Here is a 15257-nt window from a genome sequence, read left to right as displayed (position 1 = left end):
AGGCCAGATACTTGGGCTAACAGGGTGTGCATGGAAGGAATGGTTGATACAATTTTGAGCTAGGAGTGCTTAGGGATCGGTTTCAAGCGGCTTGCGCAGATCGCAAATGGCAACTTTTAGCTATTATTCAGCACGGCAAACATGGTCGAGATTGATTGTTCTGTAAGCTAGAGACTCAGCTATGATCATTATCAACTTTCAAGCTTGCCTTCCATACAGCCTCAACTCTCCCCTGGCTGCCAGGCGATCTAGATCTTCCAACTTTGAGGCGATGACTTTGTTGAAACCCTCGATGTCCTACTTTCCCATTGCACGCCGTGCTTTTACAGAGTTGCGCATGTTTTCAATCATAAGAATCGGCAGGATGACGCCATCGGACACATCTATAGTGTCGTCGGTGCACATGTACGTCTTGATCTCCATCAACGTGGCCGCGACAGCGTCTATCAGTACACTGAAGTCACCCAAGGCCTTCTGGACGACCTCTTTTGGGCTGACGACATCTAAGGCTTTGAAGTCCTCGACGATGGGAGCATCGTACCAATGCTTCATGTTGTAGCAATTATCGGGCAAGTTGTCTGGGTCCCGAGACTGGGCGATGACGCAAGATATGTCGGTTGATTCAGATTACTGAACAATCTGTTGTCGCGGGACGATCGGGAGCTTCTCTTCTGGGACTCTCACCGTAGCCGTGACCTCGCCCCAGAAGTTGTTCTTGTCTTTTTCACGGATCTTCCAGAAGATGGTCTTGTCCTTGACCGTTCCGATGCCCAAGTCCTCGTTGGGTGTACAGGTCTCGGCGAAGGTGTCCCACCAAACGTTCTGGGCATCTCCCCATGGGCTCTTGATGGGGCATTCGTCGACGCAGTGTTTGCAGGTATCGCCATAGAGCCCGATCTTGTCACAGCCAGCGCAGCAAGTGTATTGCTCCCTAACGTCGCAGTCAAATAATCGGCACTATCATCTCTCATGAACTTCTTGAGGGTATCGGCACTGTTTTGTACCAGATAATCGGCGTAGATCTGGAAGTGTTTGTCGTAGTCGCCCTTGATGATCTCGTGGTAGCGTTTGAAAGCTGCTTGGAGTGTGGCCTGGCCAACTTGAATAACATACTGAGCCGCGCACGTATCCGGAAGGCGTCGACCAACTTGTCGAAATTGTCAAAGGTCTCGTCGCACACAGGAAGGCTGTTGTCATCGTCTGGATCGGGGTCGTAGTCCTCACCACCGCCGCTGTCACCGCCACCACCGCCACCACCGTTACTAGATCCGGGCTGCACGGGCAAGTTGGGATTCCCAATGTCGCCATCGTCTCCAGTTCTATCAGTCATGGCGCAGGAAGGATTGAACCAAGTCTCCGCCTGGTTGTTGAAAGTCCCGATGATCGAGTGCATGTCTGTCTGCTCTACCGTTGCCATCCAAGTCGGGATAGTACATGCAGGTTCCAGCATGATTTCCGTCGTAGACAGGGTCGGAGATCTTTCTCCAAAAGTAGAGAGATCCACCAAGGTCCCCGCGATTTTCACGGCCGCCGTTGTACCACACGTAGCCATCGCCATTGAACTTGTCGACCCAGAGCATGTCGTCTTTGCCGTCCCCGTTGACATCAGCCCATCTCAAGTTGGCACGGTCTTTGCCCTCTTGGAACTTGACTTGCCCAACATCTTCCCACGTACCGTCGTCTTTGTGGACCCAACCTGAGACATAGCCATTCGGCTTGATACACAGATAGTCGCCTCTCTTGCTGCCATCAATTTTGGCGAACCGGACAGCCACTATCTAATGTCAGCCTTCGCCATATCTAAGTCGCAATTATAACGGGAAACCTACAGTCATGGATTCCAAGTCCCTTTCTCTCGTTACACTGAACCTGGGGAGCAGGGTTGGCTACGTAGGTCCAGTCCCAGCGTCCAGGCAGAGGATAAGTGTTGAGCCAAACCTGCGGAGAGTTGTTTTTGTCCGGGGCGGTGTAGACAATGTCGCAAGCACCATCTCCGTCCCAGTCAACAAGGTAAAGGTCGCGACGGTCGGCGTCTTTGAAGATCCACTTCTGGGGAGACCAGATCACTTCGGTCATCGGTCCCCAGAATGACTCGTCCCCGGAAATTTGGGACTTTCCCGCGTTTGAATACAAGGTCATTCGTCCCGTAGACAGAACCCAGACATAGTCTATCCGGCCATCGGTGTGCCCAAGTATGTTGTAGTACTTGTTACCATCTACAGATTTATGCCACCGCGAGCCACGTTCTTCCAGACGTGGATGTCGAATTTGTGCTTTCCGTACTCCCACGCCTACAATCTACGATATTACGTCAAAGTGAGAATCCACCCTCAACTCACTCGCCGATGTCATGACAGCCACGTTCGAATGGCGGTCGACGTATCAACGAGCCCAAGAAGGATGATAGGTTCAGAAGACTCAGGGACGGGCGAAAGACCTACGTTGGCGTCTGGACCGATCTGGGCTACGCGGTTGAGAAGGGAAGAATTGTGGGCGCCACAAAAGACGTCTCAATCACGCGTCACTTGGCGAAAAAAGTATAGAGTGAACTGCGATACCTACTTATACGGGTTGACCAGACTGCCAACATCAATGGGGTTCTGGCGAGTGTTGCCGAGTATCGCAGAGGAGATGCGAATACCAAGCTTATGGATCACCTCAAGGGACGAGTGACTGACGTCGTCTGGGAGACGGTGAACCGCGAGGCAGAGTACCGGACGAATTACGACTGGCAAGAGATTGAATGGGAGAAGACGATACAGAGCAATCCGGTCATGAAAGACCCAACGAGTGAACTATTCAACCAGGTCAAATATCAACTTGAGCGGCATTCAAAGACTGCAGAATCCCGAAACGCGAACACAATCAACGCGAAAATGGCTTCGACCATTAAGACGTGTTTTGTTAGCATCAAGGAGTAGGCCATCATCAGCTGTGCACAGGGCACTTTGGGGTACTGGACAACGGCACCGGTGCTTCGTAACGGTAGACGGATGCTTTCACGATCAGGTAGAACCAATCTAGCTGCTTCACTTCGGACAATGACAGCAAGACTGCGAGACTGCGGAACCCCGGGCTGTCATTGGAAGGATGCTGACGAGACATTTATGTTGATTGACATGTGTTCCCTGTGTCCGTGGGCTTCAGTAGCATGAGCTTTATATCGCGCGCCGCATTTCCCACGGCATCTTAGTCCCGCGTCTAATCCCACTCAGATGCGCTAGCTTCCCCCTTACTGATGCTCATCGTCCGTCCACCGGCGGCGACCTCTTCGACGGAGCCCCTTATTTGTTTTCTTCAGCTCGGGCGCTGACTGACCACCAAAAAGATCCATGAGTCGGACGGGCCCAAGTCGCGGCTTTCGGCACCGCCTAGCTCGGGCTCGGGAACCGGCACCGACTTAAACCTTTTCAGGCAAAGCTGAGGCAGCCAGCCACAGCCGATAGATCATGATCTACGCTAGAACCGCCAGGTACGCCTAGCCGCCATTCCCCCTTTGTGCCGCATTTGCATTCCCAGCGTGTCTCTTTGACCTAAAAACAGCTCAATCCCACGTGACCTCGTGTGTAGGCGTAATTTGAGATTCCCCACGCGAGGTTTGCGCCCGAGGCAAAATGCCTCTGCCGTCTCTCTCGATGACACTTGTAATTCAGGTAGCGAAAACTCTACTAGACTCCAGGCAACAAGACCTGCTGCCCTCTCAAACAGGAAAGAAACATCGGACAACCCGCACCAGTCGTTCTCTTGAGTTTCGTCCCCACGCAGGTCTGGCGTCTTGGCCTCTGATGTCGGCGAGGAAAGAAAAGCCTAAACCTCCCTGGGACGCAGACCAGACACGTCGGTTTTATCTGTCGGACGGACAGCGGACACGCGACATAGCAGAGCAACTGTGTGGGTGTGTGTGTTGTGCAGCCCTGCCCGCTGTAATATTGTGTTGGTCTTCACCCCAGGTGCCGGGTGCCGAGAACACCGTTCGTGGATCATCAGAGCCGTGCAGCGGCAGACCCAGGGCCCCAAAAAGAAACAATCACCCCGCATACTCTTTGTTCCACCTTTGTAACGCGACCAAACCAAACGTCCCACCCCCTAAAACGGGTTTGACGGCAAGATTCAGACTACCATGATTGGGCCGCCGGTGTCGCCAGGGGTACCAGGGCAAAATCGGCTCAGGTAAGGCCAGGTCGGGCGTGCTCAAATGGACCGGGGGTGGGATTGCATTTCAAGACGACTCGGTTGCCCTGTCTCTCGCTCAATAATGAGCGAGGGTTTTACAGAACTGTCTGAAGAGCATCGGCGGCCGAAGCTTTGAAGCACGGATCCCGCGGCCACCACACCAGGACGCCTGACACCTAGCCAACCTCACGGCGCAAGGAGCTATCAGATCGGTGAGACGCTCGTAATCAACGGGACGAGGCGCTCATTTCATTCCTTTCGAGATTAGCGCTGATGCGCTCCTGGCGAACACCCGTCCTTGGTGTTTTATTTCCGTCCCTTCTTCTCTCTTCACCTGCTCGTTAGCCTTGGCGATGGTCCTTGTTATATACTTTGGTCCTCACCCAGAGCTGTAAGACATATCCGTTTATGGCACACGCCACGATCAACGACTCGACGCCTTCCACAATCCGCTTTCAACAATGGCGTCTGTCACTGAAGCCCTCCAGGGCAGGGGCATGCCCAAGATCGAAACCATTCAGAATGGGCCCATCTCCGGTCTCCTGTCATATGGCTCCCTGCTCTTGGTCTCCAGTGTGGTCGTCGTTGTCCTGATCGCCAACATCCTCGAGAGATGGCTTCTTCGCATGGTCTACGGAGAGGTCTACAAGACATTGGAGCGCCCAGAAAACGAGAAACGCCGTCGATCATTCACATACTACCATGTCGGCGCAATCATCATGTTCGCTCTCTTGTGCATCGGCATCTATCCCGTCATGCACTTCCTGACTGGAACCGCTGGATTGGGGACCCCAGTGGTCCAGGGACATCGTCTTCGAATCGGCGATATGCTCTTCACTGTTTCGCAAGTCTACAGCGCCTACTACGTCTTCGAGCTTTGCTTTCGCACACAATTTGCCAGCCCACTCAGCATCGCGCATCACATCGGCCTCTTGGCCATCACACAGACTGCCCTGTCTCTGTTTGGCAACTTCGTAGAGCACCCAGAGGCAACGATCGAGTTTTACATGTGCATGGTCTGGGGTAGGCGTCCTTCCTTCTCGGTAGTGATCTATCGTGTCAGCTGACAGTTGTATTCTTCAAGGCGCCTTTGACGTGGTGGTCGAGCTCCCTATCTACGTGTCCATGATCCTTTGGAGGGTAAGACGTAAGGACCATCGTCTCCTCTCTTACCTGGCGTACGGCTGTTTCGGTTGGATCCTTCTCGGAGCCGTCCTCGAAACTTCGATCACGATTTACCTTTTGCACCGTTCCTGGAACCGGTGGGGACGGGTATGGCGAGTCGTTACTCCCCTGATCTTTTCCCTATGGATCACAACTCAACTTTACGGCGCGTCAAGACTCTTCCAGATGGCGCGATCCGAGCAGAGAAAGTTCCTCAATGGCACAAAGCAGCAAGGAGTAGTCGAGCCTATCTCCGAACTTCCGGGCTCGGCCGTCGACGGAGAAGTACCTAGAGCGGAGGAAGAATCAAAGAGTAAAGCGGTCTGAAGCATTAGAGGAACCACGACACAACAATCGCCAACTCAGAGGCGGGCGATGCGTGCAGGCTACGTCCGAGGGTTATCCAATCAGTGTCGACAGGGAGTCAAAATCACGGTCGCAGGAGTAATACGGACGCCAAGGCCTCCATCAGACGTGTCGGGAGCTGTGCAAAAGCGCATGCAGGCTGCGGCCAAGAAACCGCCCAGACCATCACATGGGAGAAGAGGGGGCCACTTCAGACAGCCTGATCCCGTTTCGAGTTTGCACCCAAACTATCAGACGAGGCACGACACATGATTCAAGAACGAGAGATCTGCGCTGTGACCGTTGGGCCAGACCCTGCGAACATCAGCCCGGCCGAAGGATTCAGAGAAGCCCATTCACTCGAGTCGCGTGTTAAGAACACACAGGGCTTTCGAGTCACGCCTGGCTTTGGTCTCGTCTCGAGACTTCAGATTTATACCATCTGAAAGAAGGCCGCGCACGCTGGTCAGCCGCTACCAACCAACCACTGGCTAGGAACATCGGAGAGAACAGGGCGATGGAATAGACACAGAGCAGCGTGGGGATAAGCAAGCAAAATGATTCGGTCATCTTTGCAGCGTTCTTGCATACACTTTCGGGGCTTGATCACATACTATCTAATACCTAATAATTAAAAGTTTATTAACCCTAGTCATCATCTTTACAATCGCGTAGCGTCTTCACTCGCTCTGTTCCAGTGTATTGGGCGACCGCCGGCCACGTCAGGCCGTTGTGCCACGTTCAAACATAAAAACATGATGTTGATTATTGACCATGTATGACATCGACTTGGAGGATTGAGCCGCATGTCGATTCCAGGTACTTTGGTGCTACCCCAAGCTGTCAGGCGATGCCAAGAAATGCCAAGGCCCGCTAGTCCTTAAGCTCCCGCGAGATCTCACAGCCCCGGAAATTTTCTAGATCCCGTCGTCTCGTACCCCGGAGGCCGCGGGCCAACCGCATTGAGATGTGGCTGAGCCACCCAGGAACCCAGCACAACTCACAGGCAACAGGATAAGCTGATTGAATTCAGCTCAGCCCACCGTCGAACTCCGACTAATTGATTAGTGTCGAGTAGTTGCCCGACTGGTCCCGGACCACACATTTCTTTACAAAGATGATCACGACGAGCAAATGAAATGGAAAAAATGCTTTTTGTTGTTACGTCGCATTCCATCCGCTGTTGCCTGGAGCTATGGAGCCATGATACTCTAGCTTCAGCTATCGCAAGGAGGCTGTGCCTGCAGCGTCTAATTTAGGATGCTCACGCCATGTAGTGATCACACGTCTTCACCACACTTCTATTATCCCACATTGGCCATGATGTCGGCTGCCACGCGACTGCAATCCATTCGGAGACAAGTAACCATGGATCTAGATTGCATGTTCGGATTAGTAGTGGCCATGCATGTTTGGCATAGGAAAAACCATGTGACTTGTTGTACCCGCGCCTTAGCCTACTAGGTAGAGCGACGCATTTGCGGAGGCAACGCGAAGCATACTACCGAATAGAAAGTACCACATGAGAGCTGTGAGCGTCCCATATAGCTATTTATTTTCATGCCCACCCAAGTATGACGAGTTCCTGGCCATGGTGATAAACGTACGGTAAGCAGGCCATTTGAGATTGTGTCGTCCTCGTGCTGATAAAGAATCAGCCCGGAAAGATAATCTGATATGTGTTCGGAGACTCAAAGGGCATAAAGAAAGCACTCGATAATGATGTCGAGGACAACGTTGACCAATAGTGGGCAGTTGACTTGTTCAGGAAGGCAAAAAGGAAAGCCAGGTGCTGTCAATCGCTGACGGGAATTGAGCCCGACGTGGGGGTCGAACCCACAACCTTGAGATTAAGAGTCTCACGCTCTACCGATTGAGCTAGCCGGGCGATTGGAAACACCCAGCTGGATCGTTGGAAGAGGAGATGAATGAGTTGGATATATAGGAAGAAAATTCTATTTGAAGTGGCGTGGTGGGGGGATTCGATCAGGGTGTTGAAGAATTTTTCGTCCGGGCCCCGCAACCGCGCGAAAATTTGCACCGGACCCCCGGACCGGCTCCGGCCGCATACCCACTTAACAGAGGTCGACTGGATAGCAAACATGCAGTGGCGAGTATACTCTTATACGCTGTGGTTTCTTTTAGCGTTCCTAATACAGATGACCTCTGTCCTAAGATCCTCTGGTTGAAATAGATTCATTATTTGCAGACGTCTGAAGCTATAGGCCGACTGGGTCTCATTACATACGCAACCGCTCAACAACCAACGGACAAGGGGAAGCAAGTGACAGAAACTTTGATTAGTTAAGTTTAAGTCTGTGCTTCTCGTCCATTTGAGTAGAGGTCTAGTTAGTGGAAAGCACTCCTCGTTCGAAGGATCCTAACAATAATGACCGCCTTCTAATTATTGTGCTAAGTGTATCTCCTCCATAAACCTATCAACGGGCTCCAGATCTGCATGTATGTGGCCCTTCTTGTTAGTGTGTGAAAGCTTTATGCATTCCAGTGCCCACAGAAAAGCTTCTTCACACTTCTTTTCAACTAGACGAAAAAAAGCTTGCAGACGTGACGGACCTTCTGGATAATGAAGCACTCGAGATGCAATTGAAACATGATCGTACACTGCATCGCTATCTATGATATTTCTCGGTGCTCTAGAGGTCACACTCGAACCAATGCCTTCTCAACAAACTCGTTCCCTCTTGGTGATAAGAACAAAGCTGTGCTCTGAAGGATACGTACGTTTTGGTCTCGGGTTGGTCATGAAATTGCGTTTAAAACTTGGAGATGTTCCAATCCTGTAGATTCTGATTCCTCTATCTGTTTTCCTCCCATTATTCCAATTTCGTCGGCCCTCTTCAGTTAGACACGGCGACTATTAGACTTACTGATTCTATCCCATAAAGATCCTTTAACCCTTCGCGGTCGTTACTATTCCTCTTCAGCGTCAGTCTCACTCCAGGACTTCGAGACATTCGTCACCCTGGATAGCTTCTTGAGCAATATATTTTCCCTTTATCTTATGCTCTTAACAGAACCTTTGTGAGTCTAATAGCCGAGCATTTATCCCACATCTTTCGGCTTTCCGTTTTTGAAGCCAGCAGAGTCACATAAAGCTGTCGCACTCAACCTACAAGCATAAAACCTGATTTCACAATCCAAAGATGCATATATCTAATCAGAGCAGGAGTAACTTAGGAAGTAGTGAGAAGTATGTTCTGTTTGGTAAAGACATCAAGGTATTTCAAACCAACGTAACCAAGGTAGATGTTGCAAAGTTTATTGCCACGGGCCCAAAGGGTCCGTAGCAAAAAAAGAACCAAGCGAAGGCACAGGAGAGGCTCGAACGAGAGACCCAACCCAACAGAAGGGGCAAAAAAATGTCCTTACACCATAGGTAACCATTCGGCCACAGAGGCTTTCGGGACGCACACCACGTTAGGAGACACAGCAGAAGCCGGCACTATATTTCTTCGCCCCTGGGGAGTGTATATCGAAGCGTAACCCCAGTATTGTATGCGAACGAGGTATGGATTTCCGTCTTCTTTGACATGAGTCAAAGTGTGTTGCTTTGGTGTTGGCGACCTTCTGATGTCTTCTTGCTCTCCCGTTCTTTTCGCTCCTGTACTTCACTTTGCTTTCGCAGGGACACCTTGCCCCTACGCGCAAATAGTTTCCTGCAGCCTCATACAATCCAACATCTTCATCTTGAAACACAGGCTTCATGCAAACCTGAATGTCTCTGTGCGCTTGTCGGTCTCCTGGTGAATTCATTGAAGTTTACCCTCAAGTTGTACTTTTGGTCGTGCGGAACCCAGCACGGTGCAGTTCCAGGCCAAGACCTTCTTTGTGCAGGTCTTGGTCGACCCCTTGAGGCATTCTGTGATATGTTATTTCATCCTTCGCGTCGCTCAAGATTAGCAAATCAATTGAATGGAGACATCCCACTGTTGACTCCCCCCATTCCCAACGCATTGAAGTAAGCTTGTTCACATGGTCAGGCGCTTCAGTCCTGGTCTTTCCATTTGCCATATGTCACTGCTCATCCGTGCCTCCTCCCTCCTGCTCTAAAATTGTTGTTGCCCTGTTCCCTTCTCACGCCTGCTGCTCCTGCTCGTTTCTGCCCAGCGGCTGCTTCGCCCATGTCTGCACCTGCCGGTCTCGCGACATCCTCCTTCCTGCTCCACCCTCGCCACTGCATCACAACCTCGCTATCCTTCCCCGTCTGTGTCAGTCCTTCCACGTTCCCTTCTTCGTAACTTCCGCAGTCTTTCCCAACCGCTCTCGCCCTTCTCACATTCCCCCACCGCCTGCGACATCACCCAGCTTCCTCCTCGTCGTCGTCGTCGAAGACACCGTAGGTGGCCTAGTTGGTGTATGGCTTTCGGAACGCACACCACGTTGCCGAAAGATCCCGGGATCGATCCCCGGCCAAGCTCACCTCGAAGTGGGTTGCGGATTAAGTCTTCCCTTGGGTCCACTCAGGGATAGAGATGTAGTAGGCCAATGTGCTTTGCGATCTCTTTTTGGATGCTGGTTTGGATTGGAGAATTGAATTGCAATACTCGAGGAATGGTATTGGTCGTCCGGATTCCCGGATACTTGCTCAACGTAGGTTTAGGCGGATGGACGGCGGTGGCAACACTAACTGCGGCCTGGTGAGTTAGAATGTGTCTAGATAGTGCAATCAGTCGAAGTGCCCTGAAGTCTATGCACATGGCCTGAAAAATAACTTTGAATCTCCTCCCAGTGGTTTGAGGGAAATGAAAATAGCGTTGGGATGGACGGCCAGAACCAGTCCCGCAAAACGCACATGGAGACAAGAAAAGGTTGTTTCTGGCGACTCGATGGCGGTGACGCAGGATGCAGTATGGGATAGCGATTACAGAAACAGCATCGGACCAGGAGTCATCAAATGAAAACCCTTTTCTCGTTGGCTTCAGACAGAAGGTGCCCCCGATGCACCTCTGAAGCTACTGCTTTCTGACCACTAGTAGGAGACAAACAGACCTCTACTATTTATCTCTTCTCGGTCTCTTCCACATGCGCAACCTCACCAACATGCGCAGCCTCCGCTTGCTTCAACGCGCCCTCTGCCGTGCCAGTTCCAACCTCCGCGTCTTCTCCATCAAACAGATACGCCACGTTCTCAAGCGTCCGACCACGAGTCTCGGGGTACCCAAACCAGACGCTCACGAGCATGATGACTAGCACGGCAAGGAAAACGAGGTAGTATTTCCATGCGATAGACTCTAGGGCAATGGGGTTGACGAAGGTGTTGAAAAACACACAGGCCAAGCTGACCATCAACGCCACCGTGAGACCCTTGGCGCGGAGGCGGTACGGCCAGATTTCGACCGGGTAAGCTACCATGAGGGGCGTCAAGGCTATATCGTAGCCGAGGTAGAAGATGAAGAGGAACGGGATGACGGCCGTGCCGGTGGGTGCGTTGCCCGTCATTGCGAAGCTGCCGGAGAGGCCGGTCACGATGGAGAAGGAGATGAGCATGATCGTGCCCTGAATAGTACGATGGTCAGCAGTAGGTCTCGGAGATACATGTTTAGGAACTCACCGATGCCAGGAAGAGAGCTCGTCTTCCGATTTTATCTACCATGATGGCGGCGCTGGTGGCGCAGATCAAGTTCCAAATTTGGATGCAAGCCGAGATGAGAGTTTGGTCGTCGACGGACTTGATGCCTACTGATGAGAGGACGAGGGCCAAATAGTACGAGATAACGCCGACACCGCACCTTTATCACCAGTTAGTTACCAGAAGTAATGGGAGGGATTGAAAGCCGACATACCATTGCGCAAAGACTCCCAAACTAACGGAGATAAACAGACGGTGCCGGTTTCCAGGCGTGCTGTAGAGATCGGCCCACGTCGTGGCGGTGTGCGCCTCCCTCTCCGCGCGGATCGTTTCCTCGATTTCCATCATCTCGAAGTTGACCAAAGGAGAGTTAATGTCGCCGCCAGCATGTGCGTTGGCAATGACCACCCTAGCTTCGTCGATACGGTCTACGGAGACGAGCCATCGAGGCGATTCGCCGATAAGAAACAGGCCCGGAGCTGATAGGAGCGGGAGCGCGATCTGCAGGAGGGATGGCATCCTCCAAGACCACTCGGTGAGATGCCTCGTGGCGAAGGTGCACCAAGCCGCGACAACAGCTCCAGCATACCACATACCTTTATAGAGTCAGCACAAACATTGTCGAGAAGAGATGAGCAGTGGATCTAACAGTTGTAGAGTGAGGATACAACTCCACGGTGAGTAGGATACGCATTCTCGGTGATCAGCAGCGGCGCCGAGAGGAAGAACCCAGAAGCACAGCCAATGATAAACCTAGCGGCGACAAAAGCGCCCTCATTCGGGGCCGCCGTCTGCACCGCCGTACCGATTGCCAGAAACACCCATGAGATATATATTCCGACCTTGCGGCCATATTTGTTGCACACCCACGCGGCAGCCGGGTATACGAGGACATTGCCGAGGGAGTATGCCGCGTTGACGAATCCCAGCCACGGGCCGGTGGGCTGGTTCATGAAGGCGTGCCATTGCGGTAGCGCGAGCAGGCCGTTCATCATGGAACCGTCGTATCCGTTGGCCGAGGCGCACATCATGATGGAGATGATGCACAGGTTGAGGCGCAGGATGTGCGGCTGCTTGTACCACGGACCAATGTCCGGGAGGACGGCGGCCAGCTCGGCGCCGACGGCCTTTGCGTTTGCTGAGTTCTTTCGGCCCATATTGAAAGTCTGGGTAGGTCGGGAGAGGAGGTGAGGTAGTTGTCGAGAGAACTGCGGCTCTGGGCCCGGGCAGAATTTCGAGGAATCGAGAGGGCGAAGCCATGGCTATTAAAGCATTTCGACGTCCCATGCCGCCCCGTTGTATCATCTTGGCGTGGACCGAGATGCCCCTAGCCTGCGACTTACAGGGAGATGGATGCATTCGCTAGAACGTCGGACAATTCATCTCATTCATGGGGTATCAAGGAGAATATCCCGCATAGCTCCCTGTTCATGCAACTGCGGAGGTGGGCCAATGACGCGGTTGATCAGGCCGCGAACGCGCGAGACAAGGTCTCTTTCGCTTTTGACAGGTATTGTTCCATGGCCTCGAAGTGGATTCGTGGGGGATTCAAACTGGGTTGGGCCTCTGCGCCGCTGGGGAAACGCGGAGACCGATGTTCTTCAGTCGGGCCTTTGAATGCGGAGAGTTGCAGCCAATGCCAAGTCACAAAAGCGGTTGGCCCTTCCTTTTCAAACCATGTGGCTAGCTTTGTTGACTCGTTCCTACAGGGAGTCGGCGTGGCTGTGTCAAGATTGTGTTAGACTCGAAGTCATCAATCACGAGATGGAATTCAGTTCGCGCAAACAAATTCACCTACTTGAGAGCCAACATAGAACATGACGGTCAGTTCTAAAGTAATGTCCCTTCCAGAACGCCATCAACCTCACAGTTTCTTGCTTCATTTAGCGGCGGCGGGTGTATCCGCCGGAGGAGTCCAGAGCATGGCGGGGCCACACAACGGGTCTTCTTTGCCCATGACGGGATGCCAATGAAGTCCAGATGTCGTTGGTACACTTAATTTACAACTCAATCACGGCGATATAGGCAAGACAACACCTAAACGTTATCCCGCTGCCATTTTCTCTCTGGTTTTTGGATCATTCACGCTCGGCAGGCAATCAACCCCAAAGTCCAAGTCTCAAGCAGTACCGCTGACCCCGGTCACCTAACTCCCCGCATCTTCAGTCTCAAAGTCCTTGTTCCCCACACGATCCCCCCGGATCAAGCCAGGAACGCGGTCGCAATTGGCTGCCTCTCGGTGATCTCCAATTTCTGCAACCAGTAAGGCGACATGGCCAAGGAACGCTCCGGTGTTGACATCGGCAGATGCGTCCTCCATCTCAGCTCACTCGCGGCCAGGCACCTCCTTGCCAAACAACCTAGCCGTCTTGTTCCCGTCCAAGTAGCCGTGGCCGATACTCCACGTTTTGCCGACGCCGACACTCCACAGCCGATACTCCCCGTGAGGTAACTCAATAGACATGAGCCCAACAGTTTATTCCCTCACCTGATGAAATTATCTTTACCACCAAGACACCTTACCCAGACAGAACTTTCGTGCAGAATAGAGTCTAGACCATTTCCCCACGGGCAATTGCCTAGTCCAGATGAACCTGCGGAGTCCATTCCCCGTGGGGAAGTTTGACAGTTCAAGTCCAAACTCACATGATTGAACCCAGGCAATCGTAGCCGCTGATCATGCTAGAACTACGCGGTACAAACTTGGAACTGGAGCAACGGCGCGTCTCTCGGGCTTGGTATGGAAATGACAAGGGTTCACTGTCGCCAAGAAATGCCATCTACACTCGTCTGCCGCCGAAGACCTCGGCTAGCGGGCCAAAGAACACTCGCGGAAACCGCGCAAGCCGCGCGCCCCAGTCGCTTCCGAAGTGCACACAGTGAATATTCCTACAGACGACAGGGATGATGATTAGACTGCAGGTGTTAACAACCTGGAAACATTTCCCACATAAAGTAACTCTATGCGCCCGAGCAAGCCCATCATCTGAGACCAAAGATGGCATCAGCATCCATCCAGCTTCTGCTTCCCCGGTCTTCAGTCTCCCCGCGCTTGAACAGCTTCAACACGCCTGTATTATGGCATGCAGCAGCAACATTCAACGCAGTCTTGCGTTCACCGTCCTCCAACAGGGGGTCCAGCCCTTCATCGAGAAGCTTCCTGAACCTCACTTCGTGTCCCTTGGCCGCGATGTGGAGCAACCCCTGACCATCGTTTCGCTGGGCCGAGAAATCCGCACCAGCGGCCTTTAGAACAGCAATTGCGCCTGCTTCGTCGTAGGTCTTTATATCGCGGTATATTTTATAGAAATGCTTCTCGCCTGGCGTGAACCCGCCAAAGTAACAAAACAACGGCGTCTCGCCTTGAAGGTTGCGTGCATTGACGTCGCAGCCGTGCTTGATGAGCTTCTCGAAGAGGGGCCGTAAGGTGGAAATCCATAGCATTCGACACAGGATATGCAGGACGGTATTTCCGTCGTTGTCGGTGATCAGAGGGTCTGCGCCAGCGTCAAGCAGCAGGTCGGCGTATGTCGTCTTCTTTTCGTAGAGGGCGCGTTCGACGGCAAGGTGAAGTGGTGTTTTGCCGTTCCTGTGTCTGTGGTTGACGGATGACGGATGAGATCGTGCAATGTAGGAAAGCGATTTCATCATCGACGGGACGCTGCTATTTCTGCCTTGTCGGAACTGAAGCATGTGATGCAAGGCGTTACTCCCATCCACGTCTCGCGCCTCAGGATCGGCCCCGAGTTCGATGAGGCGTTCGAAAAGCGTGATCCCTGTGGGGTCGTCTTCTTTCCATTCTTTTTCAACTTCCGGGTCAAATGGCATGTCTGGACCTCGCTTGGAGGAACACGCAGCTAGGAGAAGGGTTCGATTCTTCCCATCTCGGTGATTGGGATCGATGCCTTCCAATGATAAGCATTGATACGTAGCATGGCTGTCAGCCAGCAGCTCGTGTAATACCAGACATCTTTCGTGGCTTCCC

General features: G+C 52.4%; 4 protein-coding genes and 2 pseudogenes across 6 annotated transcripts; 2 read left to right on the top strand and 4 right to left on the bottom strand.

Moving 5' to 3' along the window:
- Positions 1–198: 198 nt before the first annotated feature.
- Positions 199–552, bottom strand: GCG54_00006326 (uncharacterized protein; the record flags this gene model as incomplete). The annotated part of the gene is made up of 2 exons (XM_045406333.1): positions 199–297; positions 328–552. The coding sequence occupies 2 exons, from the start codon at positions 550–552 to the stop codon at positions 199–201; spliced, it is 324 nt and encodes a 107-aa protein (XP_045267625.1).
- Positions 553–627: 75 nt separating this feature from the next.
- Positions 628–2352, bottom strand: GCG54_00006325 (annotated as a pseudogene). Its single transcript has 4 exons — positions 2340–2352; positions 1830–2246; positions 1280–1774; positions 628–1112 (listed from the first exon to the last, which is right to left on the bottom strand). Coding segments are annotated over exons 1-4 (1410 nt in total).
- On the top strand, positions 2168–2918 carry GCG54_00006324 (annotated as a pseudogene). The gene is made up of 2 exons: positions 2168–2316; positions 2358–2918. Coding segments are annotated over exons 1-2 (651 nt in total).
- A 1716-nt stretch (positions 2919–4634) lies between these two features.
- GCG54_00006323 (uncharacterized protein) lies at positions 4635–5664 on the top strand (the record flags this gene model as incomplete). The annotated part of the gene is made up of 2 exons (XM_045406332.1): positions 4635–5196; positions 5258–5664. 2 exons carry the CDS (start codon positions 4635–4637, stop codon positions 5662–5664), a joined length of 969 nt encoding a protein of 322 aa, XP_045267624.1.
- Positions 5665–10701: 5037 nt separating this feature from the next.
- GCG54_00006322 (High-affinity glucose transporter) lies at positions 10702–12438 on the bottom strand (the record flags this gene model as incomplete). The annotated part of the gene is made up of 4 exons (XM_045406331.1): positions 10702–11199; positions 11255–11432; positions 11487–11868; positions 11922–12438. Coding segments are annotated over 4 exons (1575 nt in total), but the record flags the coding sequence as incomplete, so codon positions are not given.
- A 1816-nt stretch (positions 12439–14254) lies between these two features.
- GCG54_00006321 (uncharacterized protein) lies at positions 14255–15100 on the bottom strand (the record flags this gene model as incomplete). The annotated part of the gene is made up of 1 exon (XM_045406330.1): positions 14255–15100. The coding sequence occupies one exon, from the start codon at positions 15098–15100 to the stop codon at positions 14255–14257; it is 846 nt and encodes a 281-aa protein (XP_045267622.1).
- Between the last annotated feature and the right edge of the window lie 157 nt (positions 15101–15257).

The sequence above is a fragment of the Colletotrichum gloeosporioides genome, assembly GCF_011800055.1.
Source record: "Colletotrichum gloeosporioides strain Lc1 chromosome Unknown consensus_19, whole genome shotgun sequence".
NCBI lineage: Eukaryota > Fungi > Ascomycota > Sordariomycetes > Glomerellales > Glomerellaceae > Colletotrichum > Colletotrichum gloeosporioides.
The sequence above is the reverse complement of the archived record's forward strand: the minus strand, read 5'-3'. Positions and strand labels throughout refer to the sequence as shown.